Source organism: Chrysoperla carnea, chromosome 3, assembly GCF_905475395.1.
Source record: "Chrysoperla carnea chromosome 3, inChrCarn1.1, whole genome shotgun sequence".
NCBI classification, from domain to species: Eukaryota; Metazoa; Arthropoda; class Insecta; order Neuroptera; family Chrysopidae; genus Chrysoperla; species Chrysoperla carnea.
In genome coordinates this window covers 81045631-81063149 of record NC_058339.1, presented here as the reverse complement: position 1 = coordinate 81063149, position 17519 = coordinate 81045631, and the positions used below count along the sequence as shown (strand labels likewise).

Here is a 17519-nt window from a genome sequence, read left to right as displayed (position 1 = left end):
CTTATGTATTTGTTATGTTTATATACAAACACAGCTGGTTCATTAAAGCAAGATCGCTGTTATTTTTAACCAGCTTTTACCTTTACCCGCGGCTTCACTCGCGTTTTTGTCCTTATACTTGAACCAAAGACTATATCAGTAAAACCGATATATTATCTGTATGCACATTTTTTTATTGCTATCATATATATATATATATATATACAACGTTTATCCCATTTCCCCATTACAATAGAGAGAGGAACAATCAATTCCCCTTAAGAATAACCCAAAACAGAATAATATTATTGAAGCATATTATGTAATATCCAATTTTATCTATGGTAATATCATATATTACATATATGCTTCTCTATATTATATGTCCTTCCATCCGGTGCAAATATATGAAGATTAAAGGTGTCGTATAAAATGGAAAAGGCCATAAATTGTATCTGTTCACCCTGTTTTTATACCATATATAGAAATATACATAGTATATTAAGTTTAGTCCCAAGTTTGTAACGCTTAAAAATAATGATGCTAGGAAAAAAATTTTGGTATAGGTAAATCGATCCGAAATATCGTTTTTTTCGAAAATTACTCCGCCAGTCGCCAAATAAACTCGATTTTTGAATTTCTTGGGTCAAAATTACCTTATAAACTGAGTTTCATCAAATTAAGAAACAAATAATTTTTTACGATTTTTTCGAATTTTTCTAAGGGGTACGTACCCCTTGAAAAAATTGCAAAAAATCGATACAAATTTATCGTCTCCAATTTCGATAAAACTCTGTATATAAGGTAATTTTGACCCAAAAAATACAAAAATCGGTTTCATTTAACGATTGGGCGAATAATTCTCGAGATAATACCGGAAATCGATCCGAAATATCGTTTTTTTTCGAAAATTACTCGGCCAATCGCCAAATAAACTCGATTTTTGAATTTCTTGGGTCAAAATTACCTTATAAACTGAGTTTTATCAAATTCCGAAACAAATAATTTTTTACGATTTTTTCGAATTTTGCTAAGGGGTACCCCTTGAAAAAATTGCAAAAAATCGATACAAATTTATCGTCTTCAATTTCGATAAAACTCTGTATATAAGGTAATTTTGACCCAAAAAATACAAAAATCGGTTTCATTTAACGATTGGGCGAATAATTCTCGAGATAATACCGGAAATCGATCCGAAATATGGTTTTTTTCAAAAATTACTCGGCCAATCGCCAAATAAACTCGATTTTTGAATTTCTTGGGTCAAAATTACCTTATAAACTGAGTTTCATCAAATTCCGAAACAAATAATTTTTTACGATTTTTTCGAATTTTTCTAAGGGGTACCCCTTGAAAAAATTGCAAAAAATCGATACAAATTTATCGTCTCCAATTTCGATAAAACTCTGTATATAAGGTAATTTTGACCCAAAAATACAAAAATCGGTTTCATTTAACGATTGGGCGAATAATTCTCGAGATAATACCGGAAATCGATCCGAAATATGGTTTTTTTCAAAAATTACTCGGCCAATCGCCAAATAAACTCGATTTTTGAATTTCTTGGGTCAAAATTACCTTATAAACTGAGTTTCATCAAATTCCGAAACAAATAATTTTTTACGATTTTTTCGAATTTTTCTAAGGGGTACCCCTTGAAAAAATTGCAAAAAATCGATACAAATTTATCGTCTCCAATTTCGATAAAACTCTGTATATAAGGTAATTTTGACCCAAAAATACAAAAATCGGTTTCATTTAACGATTGGGCGAATAATTCTCGAGATAATACCGGAAATCGATCCGAAATATCGTTTTTTTCGAAAATTACTCGGCCAATCGCCAAATAAACTCGATTTTTGAATTTCTTGGGTCAAAATTACCTTATAAACTGAGTTTTATCAAATTCCGAAACAAATAATTTTTTACGAATTTACGGGGTCATAAGGTCATTTGGGTCTTTGCAGCGTAGGACCTATCTTGTAAACCGTTAGAGATAGAACAAAAATTTAAATGTAAAAAAATGTTCCTTCCTAGTCAACTTACCCGAAATTGTTTTGGAGTCTCCGATCCATGGACGAAGCATTTTGGAGGTGGTAGTTGTAGCCCTACATTATCCCTTTTAGAGTACTTTCCAAAAGTTTATAAAACAGCATTAGCGATCTCCGATTGTTATTTACATTTATGTTTGCGATTACATACGGATACAATACATTCGAAGCAAATGCAATACCAGAAAAACTGTACAAATGATTCATAATTCACCATTCATATCAATTAAAGGAATTTTACTTTTTATTTTCGGTCGCAAACAACCTAAAGTCCTTAAACAAAACCTTAAATATTGCTTTTATGATTTTTTATAAATGAAATACGATGAGATTTATGACCTCGACCTATTTTTGATGAAAGTCAGACAATCAGTTGAGGTTTATAAACCACAACTACCGGTTTCCCGAAAATTTGAGGTGGGAACCCTAGGTCATGCCCAAAAGTAGCGGGAAACAATTAAAATTTATATATCAGTTTCCAAAATCACATTAATTGTGTTCCGGAGATCACGAAACGGATTTTTTATTTCGTTAAAGTGCATAAGTCTTTATTTTCGAGAAAATATGAGTAAAAAGTATCTGTTTCATCTTGTTTTTCTTTCCAATAATTTATTTAATATAAATATACTGATAAGTCTTTTCATCTGTGTCAATATTAGCATTTGAAAAATGATCAGCTGTGTATTATAGATTTTTACGTATAGGTATTTATTACACCATATTATGGCTACTTTCTTAATAATGAAATATTTTATAACTAACTCTAATCACGATAATAACAAATTATCAATTAAAGTTAAAAAAATATCGATATTATTTCAAGAAAAAATTAAGGTGAATAAAATGCCGACGGTAAAATTCCTCTGAATTTTTCTATCCTTAATTTGGTTTCAACATAAACGTATTATAAAACAAGTCCATGATTCTAATTTTAACCCAGGCTATTCAGCAGGATAGCTTAGGTAGTTGCTTAATAAAGTACTTAGGTTAATTAAATACACGATAAATATGTTTTTCTTGGAAGTATAAACAAAGGCTATCTTTGTGAAGTTACAATTTTTTTGTAGATACTCATTTTTACCTCTGTATATAAGCAAATGACATGTAATTAGAGATGTTTGTAAATGAAATATCAACAATATTTTATGTTTAAATTTTTCATATAATTAATAACAAAATATTTAATCCAGAAGGGATTCAATAAATTTAAAAAATAGGTTATGTTTTTAAAATCTAATTTATCTTTAAATATTATGTTTTCACTCTTAATTTATAAGGGCTAAATAGGTTTGACTCCCTAAAACTCAAAAAATACCAAAATGTAATTTAAATTATTAGTTGTGGTATAAGGCCAATGTTCGGGGAGTCGGGTCATCAGACCGTTAATTGTTAATAATGTATATATGGGGGTCAAGCGAGTGTTTCAAATTAGATATTTTTAATGTTACGTAGGCTTTAATGTTACGTAGAAAATAATAATTATTTATTCAATTAGTACGTTTAAAACTTTTATAAAATAACTTCAGATGCTGTGCATTAGCGCGTATGCATTAACTTGGAGAGACCGTCTTAAACTACAAATTCTTCGGTTCCCCGATCGGTTTATCCCAAAACGAATAAAATATCACCATAGCTAAAAAAAGGCCAGAAAATTCGTTCGAAGGGCCAAAAAACATAAAAATCGATGAGTCCAACTTGACCCAGAATCTGACTTTGTTCGATCACAAGTTCAAAGTCATTTTGTTAGGTTTAGATTACACTATGAAAATTCCAGCTCGCTTTTTCTTCGTGTTCAAAGGTAGAGCTATATATTTTGTTGGTACCATCAATATTTCGAAGGTCACAAACTTTAAACCTTTTTTAAAATTTTCAAAAAATGTTCTGAGAGGTGAACAGGAAAATCTTTGAAATTTCCATTTCTATGGGAACAATTAACTTTTATTAATTTTTATATTTTACTCATCTTATTTGGTTTACATTAATCTTTTGAAATAACTTTAAATGATTAAAATTTCAAGAAAATTATATTATATCGTTACTTGTTCAACATATATTTCTTTTAGTGTTTATGCAAAATTTGCAATAAATATCTGAAAGTTATTTAAATAATTTATTTTCAGAAATTCTACAATAAAATGTACATATATTACAAAAAGTATATAAATTCAAATTTTGTACATGAGCATAATATTATGCGTAAATACATTTTTCTTCACATGAAATTTATTTATTCATTTAACGAATGTTTTGGTAGCCAGTAAAATATCGTATGGAAATATTTTATGTTGGTAACAACAACGTGATATTTTGAACACACGTTCCTAGACGGCCATTTTCATGGATTTCTTATAGTGAAAGTTGTCAGGAACAAATGTTTGGATTTAAAATTACCAAAATTTAAATGTGTAAATAAGTGTTGTAACTAATTTATAATAATGGCTAAAGAAGATGATTTAAATGAAAATAATGAATTAGTATCATCGAATTCGTCTGACCTGAATAATGTATGTATCAAGTAAGCTTGGCGCGTAAGCACCACTAAAATAAGCTCTCACACGATCATTTTTATAAAAAAATTAAAGTTTTATTTGTATGTTATTTGTTGTGATTTAACTTGAGCTGTTTATTTGAAATTTTGTTGTTTTTATTGAGTTTTTGTGATTATTTGTATTTGTAAATATCAAGCTATTTTTAAAATAGCCAATAATTTGACACTTAACATTTCATAATTTCTCGAATCATTTTATAATAAATTTATTTTTATTTTGAAATGAATATGCGATAGTTTTTGCTTTGAAATGATGACTTTTTGTTTTTATGAAAATTCAATTTTTTTTATTAAATAAATAATATTTGATAGTGTAATAATACTTGTTAAATTGCAAAATTCAGAATATTTATAATGGAGCTAGTTTTTTTTAATGTGAGCTGGATTAATTTCGGCAGCTTTGCGTTTATTATCTTTAACTGATTCAAGCTTTTGGATTTTTAAATGTTTCTTAATGTATATAAGTTCTATCTCAAAAGTTTGCTTTCATTCATTACCTACTAAGAATTTTTGACTAATATATAAGTATTTTAAAGTGAAGCGTCCTAAACTCGAATTTGTTATTTTAATGGAAGCAATTAATAAAATTATTATACTAGTATGTTGCTCACTAATCTTATGTGTTCAACACCGCGCTGTCAATTAGGGTCTAATATTGCAATTAACGATCTACAATTAGTATCTTTTACTTAAAAAATTTCATTGTTTTAACATAATTCATATCATTAAATTTAGAAGCTACTTTGTTGATGTAAATATAGTATTTTTCACTTATCAGATTTATGAAAAATAATGCAAACACTGATAATCGACACTGTCTATACAGGGCATTTCAACAACTAACTCAGTCAATTGTTTTTAAGCGTGTTTGATTCACTGATTATTGTAAAAATGTTGTATGGAAGTGATAACACGCCTTCAACATTTCTGAAAATCACCAATCGTAAGGGTTTACTTGAGGTATCGTTGCATATTAAAACTATCCAGAGCTATAGACTTGAGCAAAAATTTTTCTTAAATAAACAAATTTACCTAACCTCTTCATTTTCGATAATGAGAAGTTGTTGTTAATAAGATCAATCATAAGTTAAATTTAGGATTCCGAAACCGAGTAGTTTCTCCCGATATCAATATAAATCATCCAGAGTTTAGTTAATGAAGGGAAAACAACAAAAATATCGTACAGTGTTATGATTCGGTGATATAATTAGACCAATTTTACTATCTCCTGACTTTCTGGTTATCTCCCGACTTCTTGAATCTTTCAGATGGAATCCTAAGTAAATTTGATTTACTATAACTTTGATCGTTATACGAATTTCAATTTGACTAACATTAATCGGGGAAATGTTGTTATAAACTTCTCAGATTGTTTAATGTTCTGAACGCGCCAGATTCTTTGACATCGTCATTGGATTTAAAAAAAAATCCATGTCTTGAAAAAAATGAATATTAGATCTATCATACAGCGACCAGTTTGATCTATTTTTAGAAGGTATCTTGCTTCAAAGGTGCTGCAGAAGCCCCGCCATTTTTAATAAAGTTTAGGATTTTCTTGGGCGATACTTCATTTATTCCACTTGAGTGGAGATCAGTCCATTAAAAATAAATCACACAGAATATGAATTCCAGTTTCCTCCTCTTTAAAACAAAATTACAGAGAAATCTCAATTTTCCATTAAAAGCCTTTTGTATAAGGTCTTGGCATAAGAGTTTTTGTATGATTTTGGCCTTGAATGTTTGCCCAAATGCGGATTGTGCTTTTTGGTATCTCAAGAAATTGTTCTGGACTGTTTGAACATGCACTCATTTTGCTAATTTGTCAGTCTTTTCGTTCCCATGGATTAATGAGTGTTCGGACACCCATCCAATAATGACGTTATATCTACCTCGATATCTACCTCGAATTTAGTGCTTTGAGCGCAGCCTGACTATCTAATAGAGTTTTAATCTTGTGGTCCCGCTGAGGGTTTTAAGTTGCATATTTATATATGACATAAACTTCAGCTTAAACATCAACGCATATTTATTATGGATGGCATAGATGTTCGCCCTCGGCCGCTGTTAAAGGGACGTATAATTTATATGCTTTTGACATATGATCATCCTTACAATGGGATCGTTTTCGATCTAACAAAAGGTTAATTTTAGGCTTTTTGAGAGATATCTAGAGTTTCCCAACTTTATCCGGATAGCTCCACGATCTACTACTAAGTGAGTAGACTCAATGCTTTCCTACAGATACATAAAGGCGCACGTATATATATTTATCTAACAGTCAAATAAACTAAAAACCAGAGAAAAGTATGATAAGTTACATAGTGGTAAATCGAAATTTATAGTAGTTGTATTTTTAATGAATCTTAATTAATATGACTTAGATCAGGATAACGGCCTATTTTTCTGGATAAATAACGATATTGAAGTACCATCCTGTTAAAAAATACATAAATTCAATTTTTTTTGTTTTTTGTTTTAGTCAATTGTGAATAAAGTGAAATCATTAATTCCCACAACATTATCGAAATGGTTTGGTAAAAGTCCATCAGTGTCACGTCGTCGTGATTCCGATTCAGATGATGAATCATTTATATTGGAACAACCGCCAACAAAACGTGTTAAACTACCCGACAATGAATTAAATGAATCAACAAATTTAAATTCATCCAACATACTTAATGGATCACTGAATAAATATCAACCACAAAATACCGATTTACAATTAAATAATATTCGACCGAGACAATCATTTCGACAGACAACATATTATACAAAACCAGAAGTATCATCACAAATAAATTTTTCACGTGATAAATCATCATTGGATGATGATATCGCGATACCTGGTCCATCCGGATTGCAGACAAATCAACTAGTAAACAATGCAACAGATCGAATACTTTTAACACCAAGTAAAACACCAGAAAAATTAAATGGAGAAAAGAAAACTGATAGCGGTGGATCAACAAGTGGTTGCTCATCGATGGCACATAAACATACACAAACATTAGCGGATAAACCGCCTTTAATTACACCACCATCTGAAAATGATGTTAACACAGATAATTGTTCTATTAGCTCGAAAAGAACACAATCTAGTAATAAATTTATTGATAAAAATATCACTAATAATTTAAGTAAGTATGATTTTTAGTAATTCGAATTTCAAATCAAAAGGTGCCAGTAACAGATTTCTTACCGGGCATGGTAAATGACAGTCATTTCCGAACTTTTGAAAATTTAATAGGGTGTTGTCAAGGTCGTGCCTAACTACAAACATTTACATATCTGTAAAATTTCTCTTTTAAGGGGTTTGAAAAACTTGTATGTTCACCAATTTTAAAAATTTGCCGGCACTCTTAAAAACATATCCATAGTCATGCAGATTATTGCCTATATAACAGGGTGTGTCATAATGGCCACATTCGAGTAAATAGTGAACGATCTTGCTAGAATTAGTAAACAATTTTGAAATCCCCCGCCGAGACCTTGGGCATGAGTACTAACTTGAACTGAAATTTAAACATTTTTTAACGTAAAATTTTATTATTATTTTATAGCAGCACTTGGAAACTTATCAACATCGACACGAAGTTTATTTTCGGATCGTTCATATAGTCCACGCTTAAATAGTTCACTATCGTCACGTCGACCATCATTCAACTCTTCCAGTTTCGGTTCGTCAAGTTTAATTGATAATACATTAACAACTGAACGTATATCAAATTCACCATTTTATGCTGGACGAACAATGTTTGGTGGAGCGGCTGCATATCGTAGACAAAAAGATTCCAGCACACCACCAGCACGTAATAGTCCGATACAAATAAAACCAACAAATGAAAGTGTTATGAAAAATAATAATTCAGCTAGTATGAGTCAAACGGCACGACGAATTTTAGATGCTTTAGAACATTTTAATACACCTATTGGAGATGCTAGAAAAATTCCACGTTTAAATATTTCATCAAAAAAATTACAAAGTAAGGATTCTTTACAAATTCATATATATTAATAAAATAAATCTGTTCTCTCATCTTCGTCTTCTGTTAGAGATAGCCAGCCATTTTAAATTTAATAGATGAGGTCAGCTGTTTCGATAAATGTTTGTTTTACGTGAAAAATTGGATACGTTCTATAAATTTTAGTTTCGAGGGCAGTGACAGGAATATTAAGAAAAGGCGCGTAAAGTCTCGTCTCTTGAATGCAGTGAATTTGACAAAATATTTAAAATAAACCCGAACAGTAAATTTTTTTACCGATTCTTTTTTATTTCGGGCATTTTAACAAAAACATTAGCAAGTAGAATAATACCAAATATGTATTATCTTTGTCAAACAGCGCAAGAAAAACATGCATGGCTTTGTTTTATTAGATAAGTTTTTAATAACCTACCCGAAACAAAAACAAATTGTAATTTAAATTCAAGAATCACTGCTCAGTTCTTGCCTTGACGAGATGGACCCACTTGAGCCAGCCTTTCTTTGACGGCCTCTCCGATCGTTGACGTCAAAACACTCCTGCTGTTTTTTTCCAAATGGTTCACGGAGTAGTGGCCTAGGATGGGTGTCACAATAGACCCTATGATGTGTTTCCCATCCCATAACAATAATTAATTTTTTTCTCCTTTGGCATATTTTTCGCTTCTGATTAATAGATTCGCCTTAAAATGTTAAAGCTATTTCCACCACCCAAATTGTCATTTTTTTAACTCTTGGATATACTAAGTTTAAAGACAAATTTCAATCGAAAACTCAAAAAAATGTTAAAGGAAGAAAAAAGATTAAAGGTTACCAACACCCGTAATTAATGAGATTCAAACCAAATTATTTTTTGTGTGTCCTCTTTTTTTGATAGATTTCGATTTAACTGAAACCACGATATATTAAAATTTAGTTTTACTTAAGAAGATAAAATCATTCCTCCATTATCATTCTTTATTTATTTTGGTACATTTTTACAGAAAAGGGTGAAGAAAGAAAACGAACACCATATTCTCGTGACGAGACACCAAAATCACGAATACCTACAAAAGAATTAACAATACCAACAATACCCGACATTTTACAAATTCAACGGCGTGACAAATTTGTAGTTCGTAAAAATGATACCCGAAACGTATTACAAAGTCATAATAACACTAACAACAATAGCACTCCACTTCCACCGCCAATTTCATTACCGATAACGACCTTACCAAAGTTTGAATTAATGGCACAACCACCTCCACCATCCGGGGTAGGAACAAATTATACAAAACAAAATGTTGAAGAAAAGAAATTATCAAAACCTTTTACTATCAAGAATACAATATCGAAAATACTAACTGATTCACATACATTCAAATTTGCACCGCCAAAGGCAATAGATGCGCAAACAACGATTGATACATGCGCAAAAACATTAAGATCTATAAATAATTTTAAATTTAGTCAACCAACAAATGTCAAAGATACGACGATAGACAGTAACGAAAATTTCAAATATCCTAGTACCGAAAATTACGTGTTAAAAACACGTAAACCAATTAACGATAATTACCTGAAAGATTCGAAAACAAAACAAGATGATCAATCACTGGATAAGTTTAAACCATCATCGAATACATGGGAATGTGATTCATGTATGATACGAAATCAGTTGGATGCTACCAAATGTATAGCATGCGGAGTACAGCGTGTACAAACGAATACAACATCAAAAATTGAGCGTAAAACAACGGCAGATAACAAATGGGAATGTAATACATGCTTAGTACGGAATAACAATGCGGATGAACGATGTGTGGCGTGTACAGCTTTAAAACCAGGTAAGTCGATAGGTTCAAAATTTTATTCAGAAAAAAATTACATTTTTAAATAATTAAAGTTGATTTTTCGATGTTTAACTTTAGTATAGCAATAGCAATTAACTATGAACCTAGATACTGCTGTACCACCTTAAGGTAGATGAGAAATTCATAAATCATCGAAGCTAATTGAAAATCAAAATATAATGTGTGCCTTTCAACAATTAAAATTGTATGTATAATAAAAAAGAATTGTTATTTGTTCCGGAACATAATTAAATAAAAAAAAATTTTCATTATGTATGTTAATTAAATTTATTGGTAGTTAAACATTTATTACAAAAAAAAATTAATGGCATGTATATTACATCTTATTTTAAAATATAAATTATTTTTATTTAAAACAATGCATTCATCCCTCCCCGTAGCATCTGAAATACCTTAAAACTATAAAAAAACATTGGAATTACGTACGAGTAAAAACTTTAATTATTTATGACCTGTTAAACTTCTTTTCAAAAAATGTATACTTATTTAATTATTTTTCTTTCGGTTAGGTGCCAGTCAAACTCAAACAACTCAATCAAGTGGTTTTGGGGTGAAATTTAAGGCATCGACAGATACATGGGAGTGCACAACCTGTTTGGTACGTAATAAAAATGATCAAAGCAAGTGTGTTGCGTGTACCACACAAAAACCTTCTGAAACTCCGAAAAATACATTTGGTACAGCATTTACGAAAAAAGTTAACGAATGGGAGTGTCCTAGTTGTATGGTACGTAATCCAGATGGTAAATTAACGTGTGCCTGTTGTGAAGCACCGAAACCAGGGCAAAAAACCACCCAAATTAAATCGATTGTTTTACCAACATCAACACCATTCAAATTTGGTATCGATCAAGCGGATGTTAAAACGACAACCACATCGAGTAGTACTCCTTCTAGTGGTTTTGTGTTTGGTAATACTGAGAAAAAAGATGTTGGTTTAAAAAAATCTGATGAATGGGAATGTTCAGCTTGTATGGTACGAAATACAAATGATAAATTATCTTGTGTATGCTGCGAAACACCAAAATCCGGCGGTCTTCCATCGCAAAAGGGTGGAATCACTTTACCAACATCAACACCATTTAAATTTGGTATTGATAAAGTTGATTCATCAGCAGCTACGTCAAATGTTAAAACACCTGGTTTTACATTTGGTTTAAAATCTACAAGTCCACAAACTGCTAGTACAGAAAGTAAACCAGAGTTTTCATTTGGTATTAAACCCGATTCGAAAACTAGTGATTCTGATAATAATCAAATGAATTCTGTTAAATCAAATGAATTTGGATTATTTAAGGCGAACAGTTCGGTTACATGTAGTTCAGCTACAACTATAACAGTAAATTTTGCCAAAAATTCAACGGTTACTTTTGGATCAACGCACAGTTCTCCGAACACTGAGAATAAATCTTCTAGTGGCTTTACTACTGAAACAACATCATCGTATGGGAATAGTTCTATACCTACATTTGGTAAATCACCAAATTCATCATTTGGTAATGTTTCTAAACCTAATGCAACATTTGGTAGTGTAACTAATGTTACAACAAGTACGCTCTCATTTGGTTTGAAAGCTACTACTACTAGTTCAACTACACCTAGTTTTGGAAATAGTGCGACATCATCAACTTCAGCTGGTAATAGTAATTCAACATCAACTAGTTTGACATTTGGTACGACAAATGTAACTTCACCCGCATTTGGCAGCACGACGACTGTAACATCACCAGTATTTGGTAATATGAAAACTGTAACTTCAACTACATTTGGTAATACAACAACTGCAACTTCACTTACATTTGGTAATACACCATCTGCAACATCATCCACGTTTGGTAATACATCAACCTCCACTTCATCCGCATTTGGTAATCAAACTGGCTCCTCACTTGCATTTGGTAATACAACTACAACATCATCCGCATTTGGTAATACAACAACCACAGCTCCGCCTGCATTTAGTAATACAAGTACAGCTTCATCTGCATTTGGTAATGCAACAACTACACCTTCAACCGGTTTTGTTAATACAACAACGACGGCTTCAATCGGATTTGGTAATACAACAACTACAACTTCACTCACATTTGGTAATACGTCAACTATAACGTCACCCGCATTTGGTAATACTTCAGCAACTCCTACATTTGGTAGTACCGCATCGACAACAATACCAACATTTGGTAACAATAGTTTACCGTCATCAACATTTACGTTTGGTGACAAACTGCCTGAAAATAAACCAGCAGCAGTAGCGTTTACCTTTGGTAGCACGGAATCTTCGGCCACAGCGGCCAAAGTTCCTGCTTTCTCATTCAATTCAGGTAATACCCCAAACTTTGGAACGGGATTCAATTCTAATGATACTTCATCAAAACCAATTGTACCAACATTTGGTTCAAATCTGTCGAATACAAGTAACACATTTGGAGTGGCATCACAACAATCGACAGTGCAAAATATTCCTACGAATCCATCTTTTGGAGCTGCAGCTCCAGTATTTGGTTCTTCAACGAATGCGACGTCCACACCAGCATTTCAATTTGGAGCTACAGCTAATCAACCACAAGCTCCAGTATTTTCATTTGGTACCTCTAATCAGGTATGTTATTATACCTTTTTCATGAATACAATTTTTTAAAATCGTGAATACGAATTTCGATTACTTGTTTTTCTGTCTAAAAGACGTTCATAATGATTTGTAATTTATTCTTTCTCCTGCTAGGTGAGCCTCTAGGCTTAAGGAGAAATATATTTGGATTGGTTGGTAATAATAAGCTATACAGAATTACCTCAAATCGGGTTTTATCAGAAAAAGTAATAGAAACGTAGAAATTCGAAAATTGTTATGGAATTCATTAGGAGAATCTAAAAAATATAAAAACAATTTTAGAAACTATTTAATAATAAAGTTTTATTATTCTTTTTTTTCGGGCTTTAATTACCTTAGACGATGAAGATTTTTTCGATGTTACAAGATACTTGAATCATCAAAGTACTCAATTTTTGTAGTTTTTGAGTCCAAAATACTTTATATAATGAATTTTATCAAAATCCAAATTAAAAAGTTAGTTGCTATTCTTGTCTGATTACTTTTTGTTGGTTCCTAGAATTGATCTTCAACCATTTTTTAGAAAATATCTGGTAGACCAATAAACTAGATTTTAGTGACACTTAGGTCCTAATTACTCTTTAAAAAAATAAAAAAAGATCAAATTTATTGTTTGAATTGTTTTGCCGTTAAGTCTGAAATCACAAAAACTAGATGTAAGGAAAATCGTAAAAATTACTAGAATGAATGAATTATACGGGAACAAGCAGGGGTATTTTGAAAAATGAATCTTGATTGCTGCCCTCTTTTTAAATAAAAAAAATTGTCAATTAACAATTAAATTTAATTGTTTAATTATAATTAGGCTCAAACCAACCAATTTGGAAAAGGTACCACTGCAAATAATTTTGGTGGATTTGGTAGCAGTCAACAAACAGCTCCAGCTGCACCTAGCATACCTACTTTTAATCCGAACACAAAACCCGTATTTAACTTCACAAGTGGATCCGCTCCATCTTTCACGTAAGTCTTTAAAAGTATTTATTTTTGTATAGTTACTTTAATTTTATATATATACATATTAGTCATGTACTGAATATTTGTAGCCAAGAATATCTAAATTGATATTCGTATCCGTAACCTTTACGTTTTTTTACCAATATTTTTTATAATTATTTTGGGTTGTTTTTATAGCAAATAAAGGGATTGATTTTAGTTCAGGTTGGCAATTTTCATGTTAAAAAAAACTTCGGAATGTAGGAAGTTATTTTTTAAATGTGCAAAAGCCGATTGTTTATTCCAGCCCCTTTTTTACGTCGAAATATAATGTTTTATCGCGGTTTTTGCGCGTCTACATATTAAGCTAGAGGATTGAAAATTTGTATGTGAATTAAGATAATGTTGATAATATCTTAATTATAATTTTTTTTATAAAATTTAATATAGGGCGCAACCACCTAGTGGGACATCTTCATTGCAACAACCTGGAGTGAATCCACAACGACGTATAAAAAAAGCAGTGCGAAGACGTGGAGGTGTACCGTGATAATTTCATATATAATTTATAAATTAATTGCCAGTGTATGTTTTGTGTGTTAACAATTCTTGTTAAAGCAGAGTCGACATTTTGCTTTTCCTATTCTTGTAAAAAAAAGAAGAAAATTAATGAAAATCAAAAAACATGGAAAATGGAATGTTCACACATTTATTTAAAAAAAAAAAATCGTGTGTGTGCGTATGTGTGTCATATCTATGTGGCTTTTCAATTTTGTGTAAAAAAATACTTTTAAGTGTAGGTATTAAAATAATTAATATTAGTCCAATTAATAAAAGTCTTAAAATTTTATTTAGGCGCACAAAAAACTACGCTTAGGTTTGTTGTTTTTTTCATCAATAAGTATGTTTCATTTAGTCATTCTAAACATTATGGGTCTATGGTATTTGAGTTTTATCAGAACAGCTGAAAATTTGTGAGATTTTTGTCTCATTAAGTTGAGATTTCTCTTGGAAATTTTGTAATTGTGCGGCAAGTTTAAATTGATAAATATTAATTAAGAAACGGAAATAAATAAATTAAAAATGCTAACTTCAGTTTGTCCAAAACATGAAAGAACGAATTGGAATTTTTAAGTTTTAAATTTTACTTTGGTGAGTGTCGGGCAAAATAAATTTTATTCATCAATTAAGCTTTCTGCGTAGTTAAAAATTTTTTAGGTCGTCTGAAAAAAAGTTCCCTGCTCTGTAAATTTTCGAAAAAGTTGAAAGGTATGCTAACTCTCTTGGCGATACTCTCTTTTTCTAGTCGTTACACTAAAACTTAGTCACTGGCTGCAATCCGTTCCGATTCATGTTTATCTAGAAATAAACAGGCCAAACGTTCCAAAAAACCGGTTTATTGTATTTTTTTGAATGGCAAACTCAAGCATAAATAACTGTACAAAGAAGAACCCATTTACAAAACATTCCTGATTTTACGTTTAGTTTAGCAACATTGCTATGTGTTGAAGATATGGCATGTCAAAAACTAATTTTATTAAATAATGATATTATTGGAATTTAGAACCAAATTTTTTTTTGACAAGAATGAAAATATCATACATGAGTTTCGGTGACGTCATAATGTAAATTAAGAATTGTATTATTCAACTGTACTATTCAATTAATATTTTTACGTCATAACATTGTATTACGAACATTTTTTTGTCGGGCGTTTTCGTTTCTCTTTTGGAAAGTTCTTTTAAAAATGCCTGTAATTTTAAAATTACCATTAAAAAAATTAAAAATAAAAACCGTTTTGTTGTAAAACTTATATATGATCTTTATATTTTTGTCAAAAAAATGAAATTTTTTTTTTTCAAAATCCCAATTGCAATTTTTTTTAAAATTTAAATATAATTCAATAATAAAATAATTTTTTTGAACACAATTGAACTTTTCATAAAATAAAAATTTTTTTGTTTATGTTATCATAAAATGTCAACAAACATTTCAGTGTTGTCAGACTTTATACGTCAGAATGTAACTTTTTTTAAATACATAAAAAGATTTATTTAATTTTTTTTTTTTTTTTTTTGAAATAAGATCCACGAAGTTTAATCTTCAGAGTATGAAAGTTTAGAATGATTGAATGAAACATTTTAACAAAAAAAAAAACCTTAATATAACTTTTTGTCCGCCTGACTTCCTTATTAACTGGTGTAAATAATTAATACTATTCTTTTTTTCTTTTTTTAGTTTAAATTTTATTTTGCCTCTTTCAAATTTCAAAAAAGAACTAATTTATTAATTTGCAAAAGTGAATTGTACAAGTTTTTCATAATGTATTTATTAAAAAAATAATTTTAATTGGCACTTAAAATAAATTAAAAAAGAAAAATAATAAGGAAAAAACGTTTTAAAAACAGTTTTGAGTGGAAACTAGTGCCGAATTGTGTGTAAAAACACTCCTTGAATAATTTGAGTGGAAAATAATGGATAATTTTTCTTAGTAATTTAGTGAATACCTCTATAATAACTACATAATTTTATTTTTTCGTTATTTAGAATTAATATAGATTAATGATAATTATTCAATGTTGTTAATATTTGTTAAAATTCACTCAAAAACATAAAAAAAGGTTATTTTCAAAGGTAAGTTTTTCGAGTTTTACTACAATTTTAGTGACTCAACAAATATATATTTTGTCAATTTTTGTTTTTTTTTTTTGTATAGAAGTTTAAATAAATTTAATAAAAATCTCAAAAATTTTATGTTTATTTTCATGTAAATTAGTTCTGTAAACTAGGAAGAAAAATTAGGAATTTCTTTTCTAATCCAATATAGCGAACAATATTAATGTTAGAACGCCTGAAAACTGTAGAGGCTTTTCATAGCAGAGAACTTGTCAGAGGTCCTGCAAAATTTGTGATTGTATGCCGAATTTAAAATTTATTCATATTCATTAAGGAAAGGTGACACTTGCAAAATTTTTAATTTACCCTCACCTTCAGGGTTAGGGGATCATGTTTTATATAATCATTTTTTCTTTTCAAAATGAAGGTTTTTATTACGGTTAAATCCTTTTTTTTATTACTTGGAATTATTATCATACATTAAATATTAACAGTTTAGCCAGTCTCCCCTTTTTTCGAAGTTGAACAGATATTCTCAGTTGCCGTGTTTAAAAATCTAATTTACTAACAATCATTTTTTATTTTATCTTCCGTAATCGAATAGAAAATGAAATTCCTGTTTCACAAAAATTGCACAATCCTAGTTTACTGAACTATGTAGTCCGTTCAGAATTCATTTTTTAGTAATATATATATTATTTTTTCGAGAAAAAAAAAACATGTTATTTAGATAAGTAAAATATACTAGATTTTAGTCAAGTATATTCACAAATGTCGTATACCAAACTTAGATTGCTTAGTATCGAGATATGAATATTGATATATGGAAAACAATTGTAGTTGACAATTCAATCACTTTCAGACTGAAAACAAAATACAGCCAGATGCTCAGTACAAAGTACGCAACGGCCGAGGACTAAACCTAGCCTTTTTACCTGCTAC

At 30.1% G+C, this 17519-nt stretch overlaps 1 protein-coding gene across 4 annotated transcripts; it reads left to right on the top strand.

Annotated features, from left to right (window-relative positions):
- Positions 1-4375: 4375 nt before the first annotated feature.
- On the top strand, positions 4376-15633 carry LOC123296620 (nuclear pore complex protein Nup153-like). Of its 4 annotated transcripts, none has more exons than XM_044878169.1 (8): positions 4376-4534; positions 7058-7715; positions 8139-8561; positions 9542-10387; positions 10924-12202; positions 12290-13016; positions 13831-13988; positions 14412-15633. In XM_044878169.1, the coding sequence occupies exons 1-8, from the start codon at positions 4466-4468 to the stop codon at positions 14509-14511; spliced, it is 4260 nt and encodes a 1419-aa protein (XP_044734104.1). In that variant the 5' UTR covers positions 4376-4465; the 3' UTR covers positions 14512-15633. The 4 variants fall into 4 exon arrangements, with proteins under 4 accessions (XP_044734104.1, XP_044734103.1, XP_044734102.1 ...); XM_044878168.1 differs by having other exon boundaries at positions 10924-12236; positions 12300-13016; XM_044878167.1 differs by having other exon boundaries at positions 8142-8561; positions 10924-13016; positions 14412-15632.
- Positions 15634-17519: the final 1886 nt, after the last annotated feature.

What these genes read in the sequence shown, in the direction of transcription:
- LOC123296620 (XM_044878166.1), top strand. Translation starts at nt 4,466, where the DNA reads ATGGCTAAAGAAGATGATTTAAATGAAAATAATGAATTAGTATCATCG. An exon ending in AAATATCACTAATAATTTAA is followed by an intron (nt 7,716 to 8,138) that starts GTAAGTATGATT and finishes ATTATTTTATAG; the next exon opens with CAGCACTTGGAAACTTATCA. An exon ending in TTCATCAAAAAAATTACAAA is followed by an intron (nt 8,562 to 9,541) that starts GTAAGGATTCTT and finishes ACATTTTTACAG; the next exon opens with AAAAGGGTGAAGAAAGAAAA.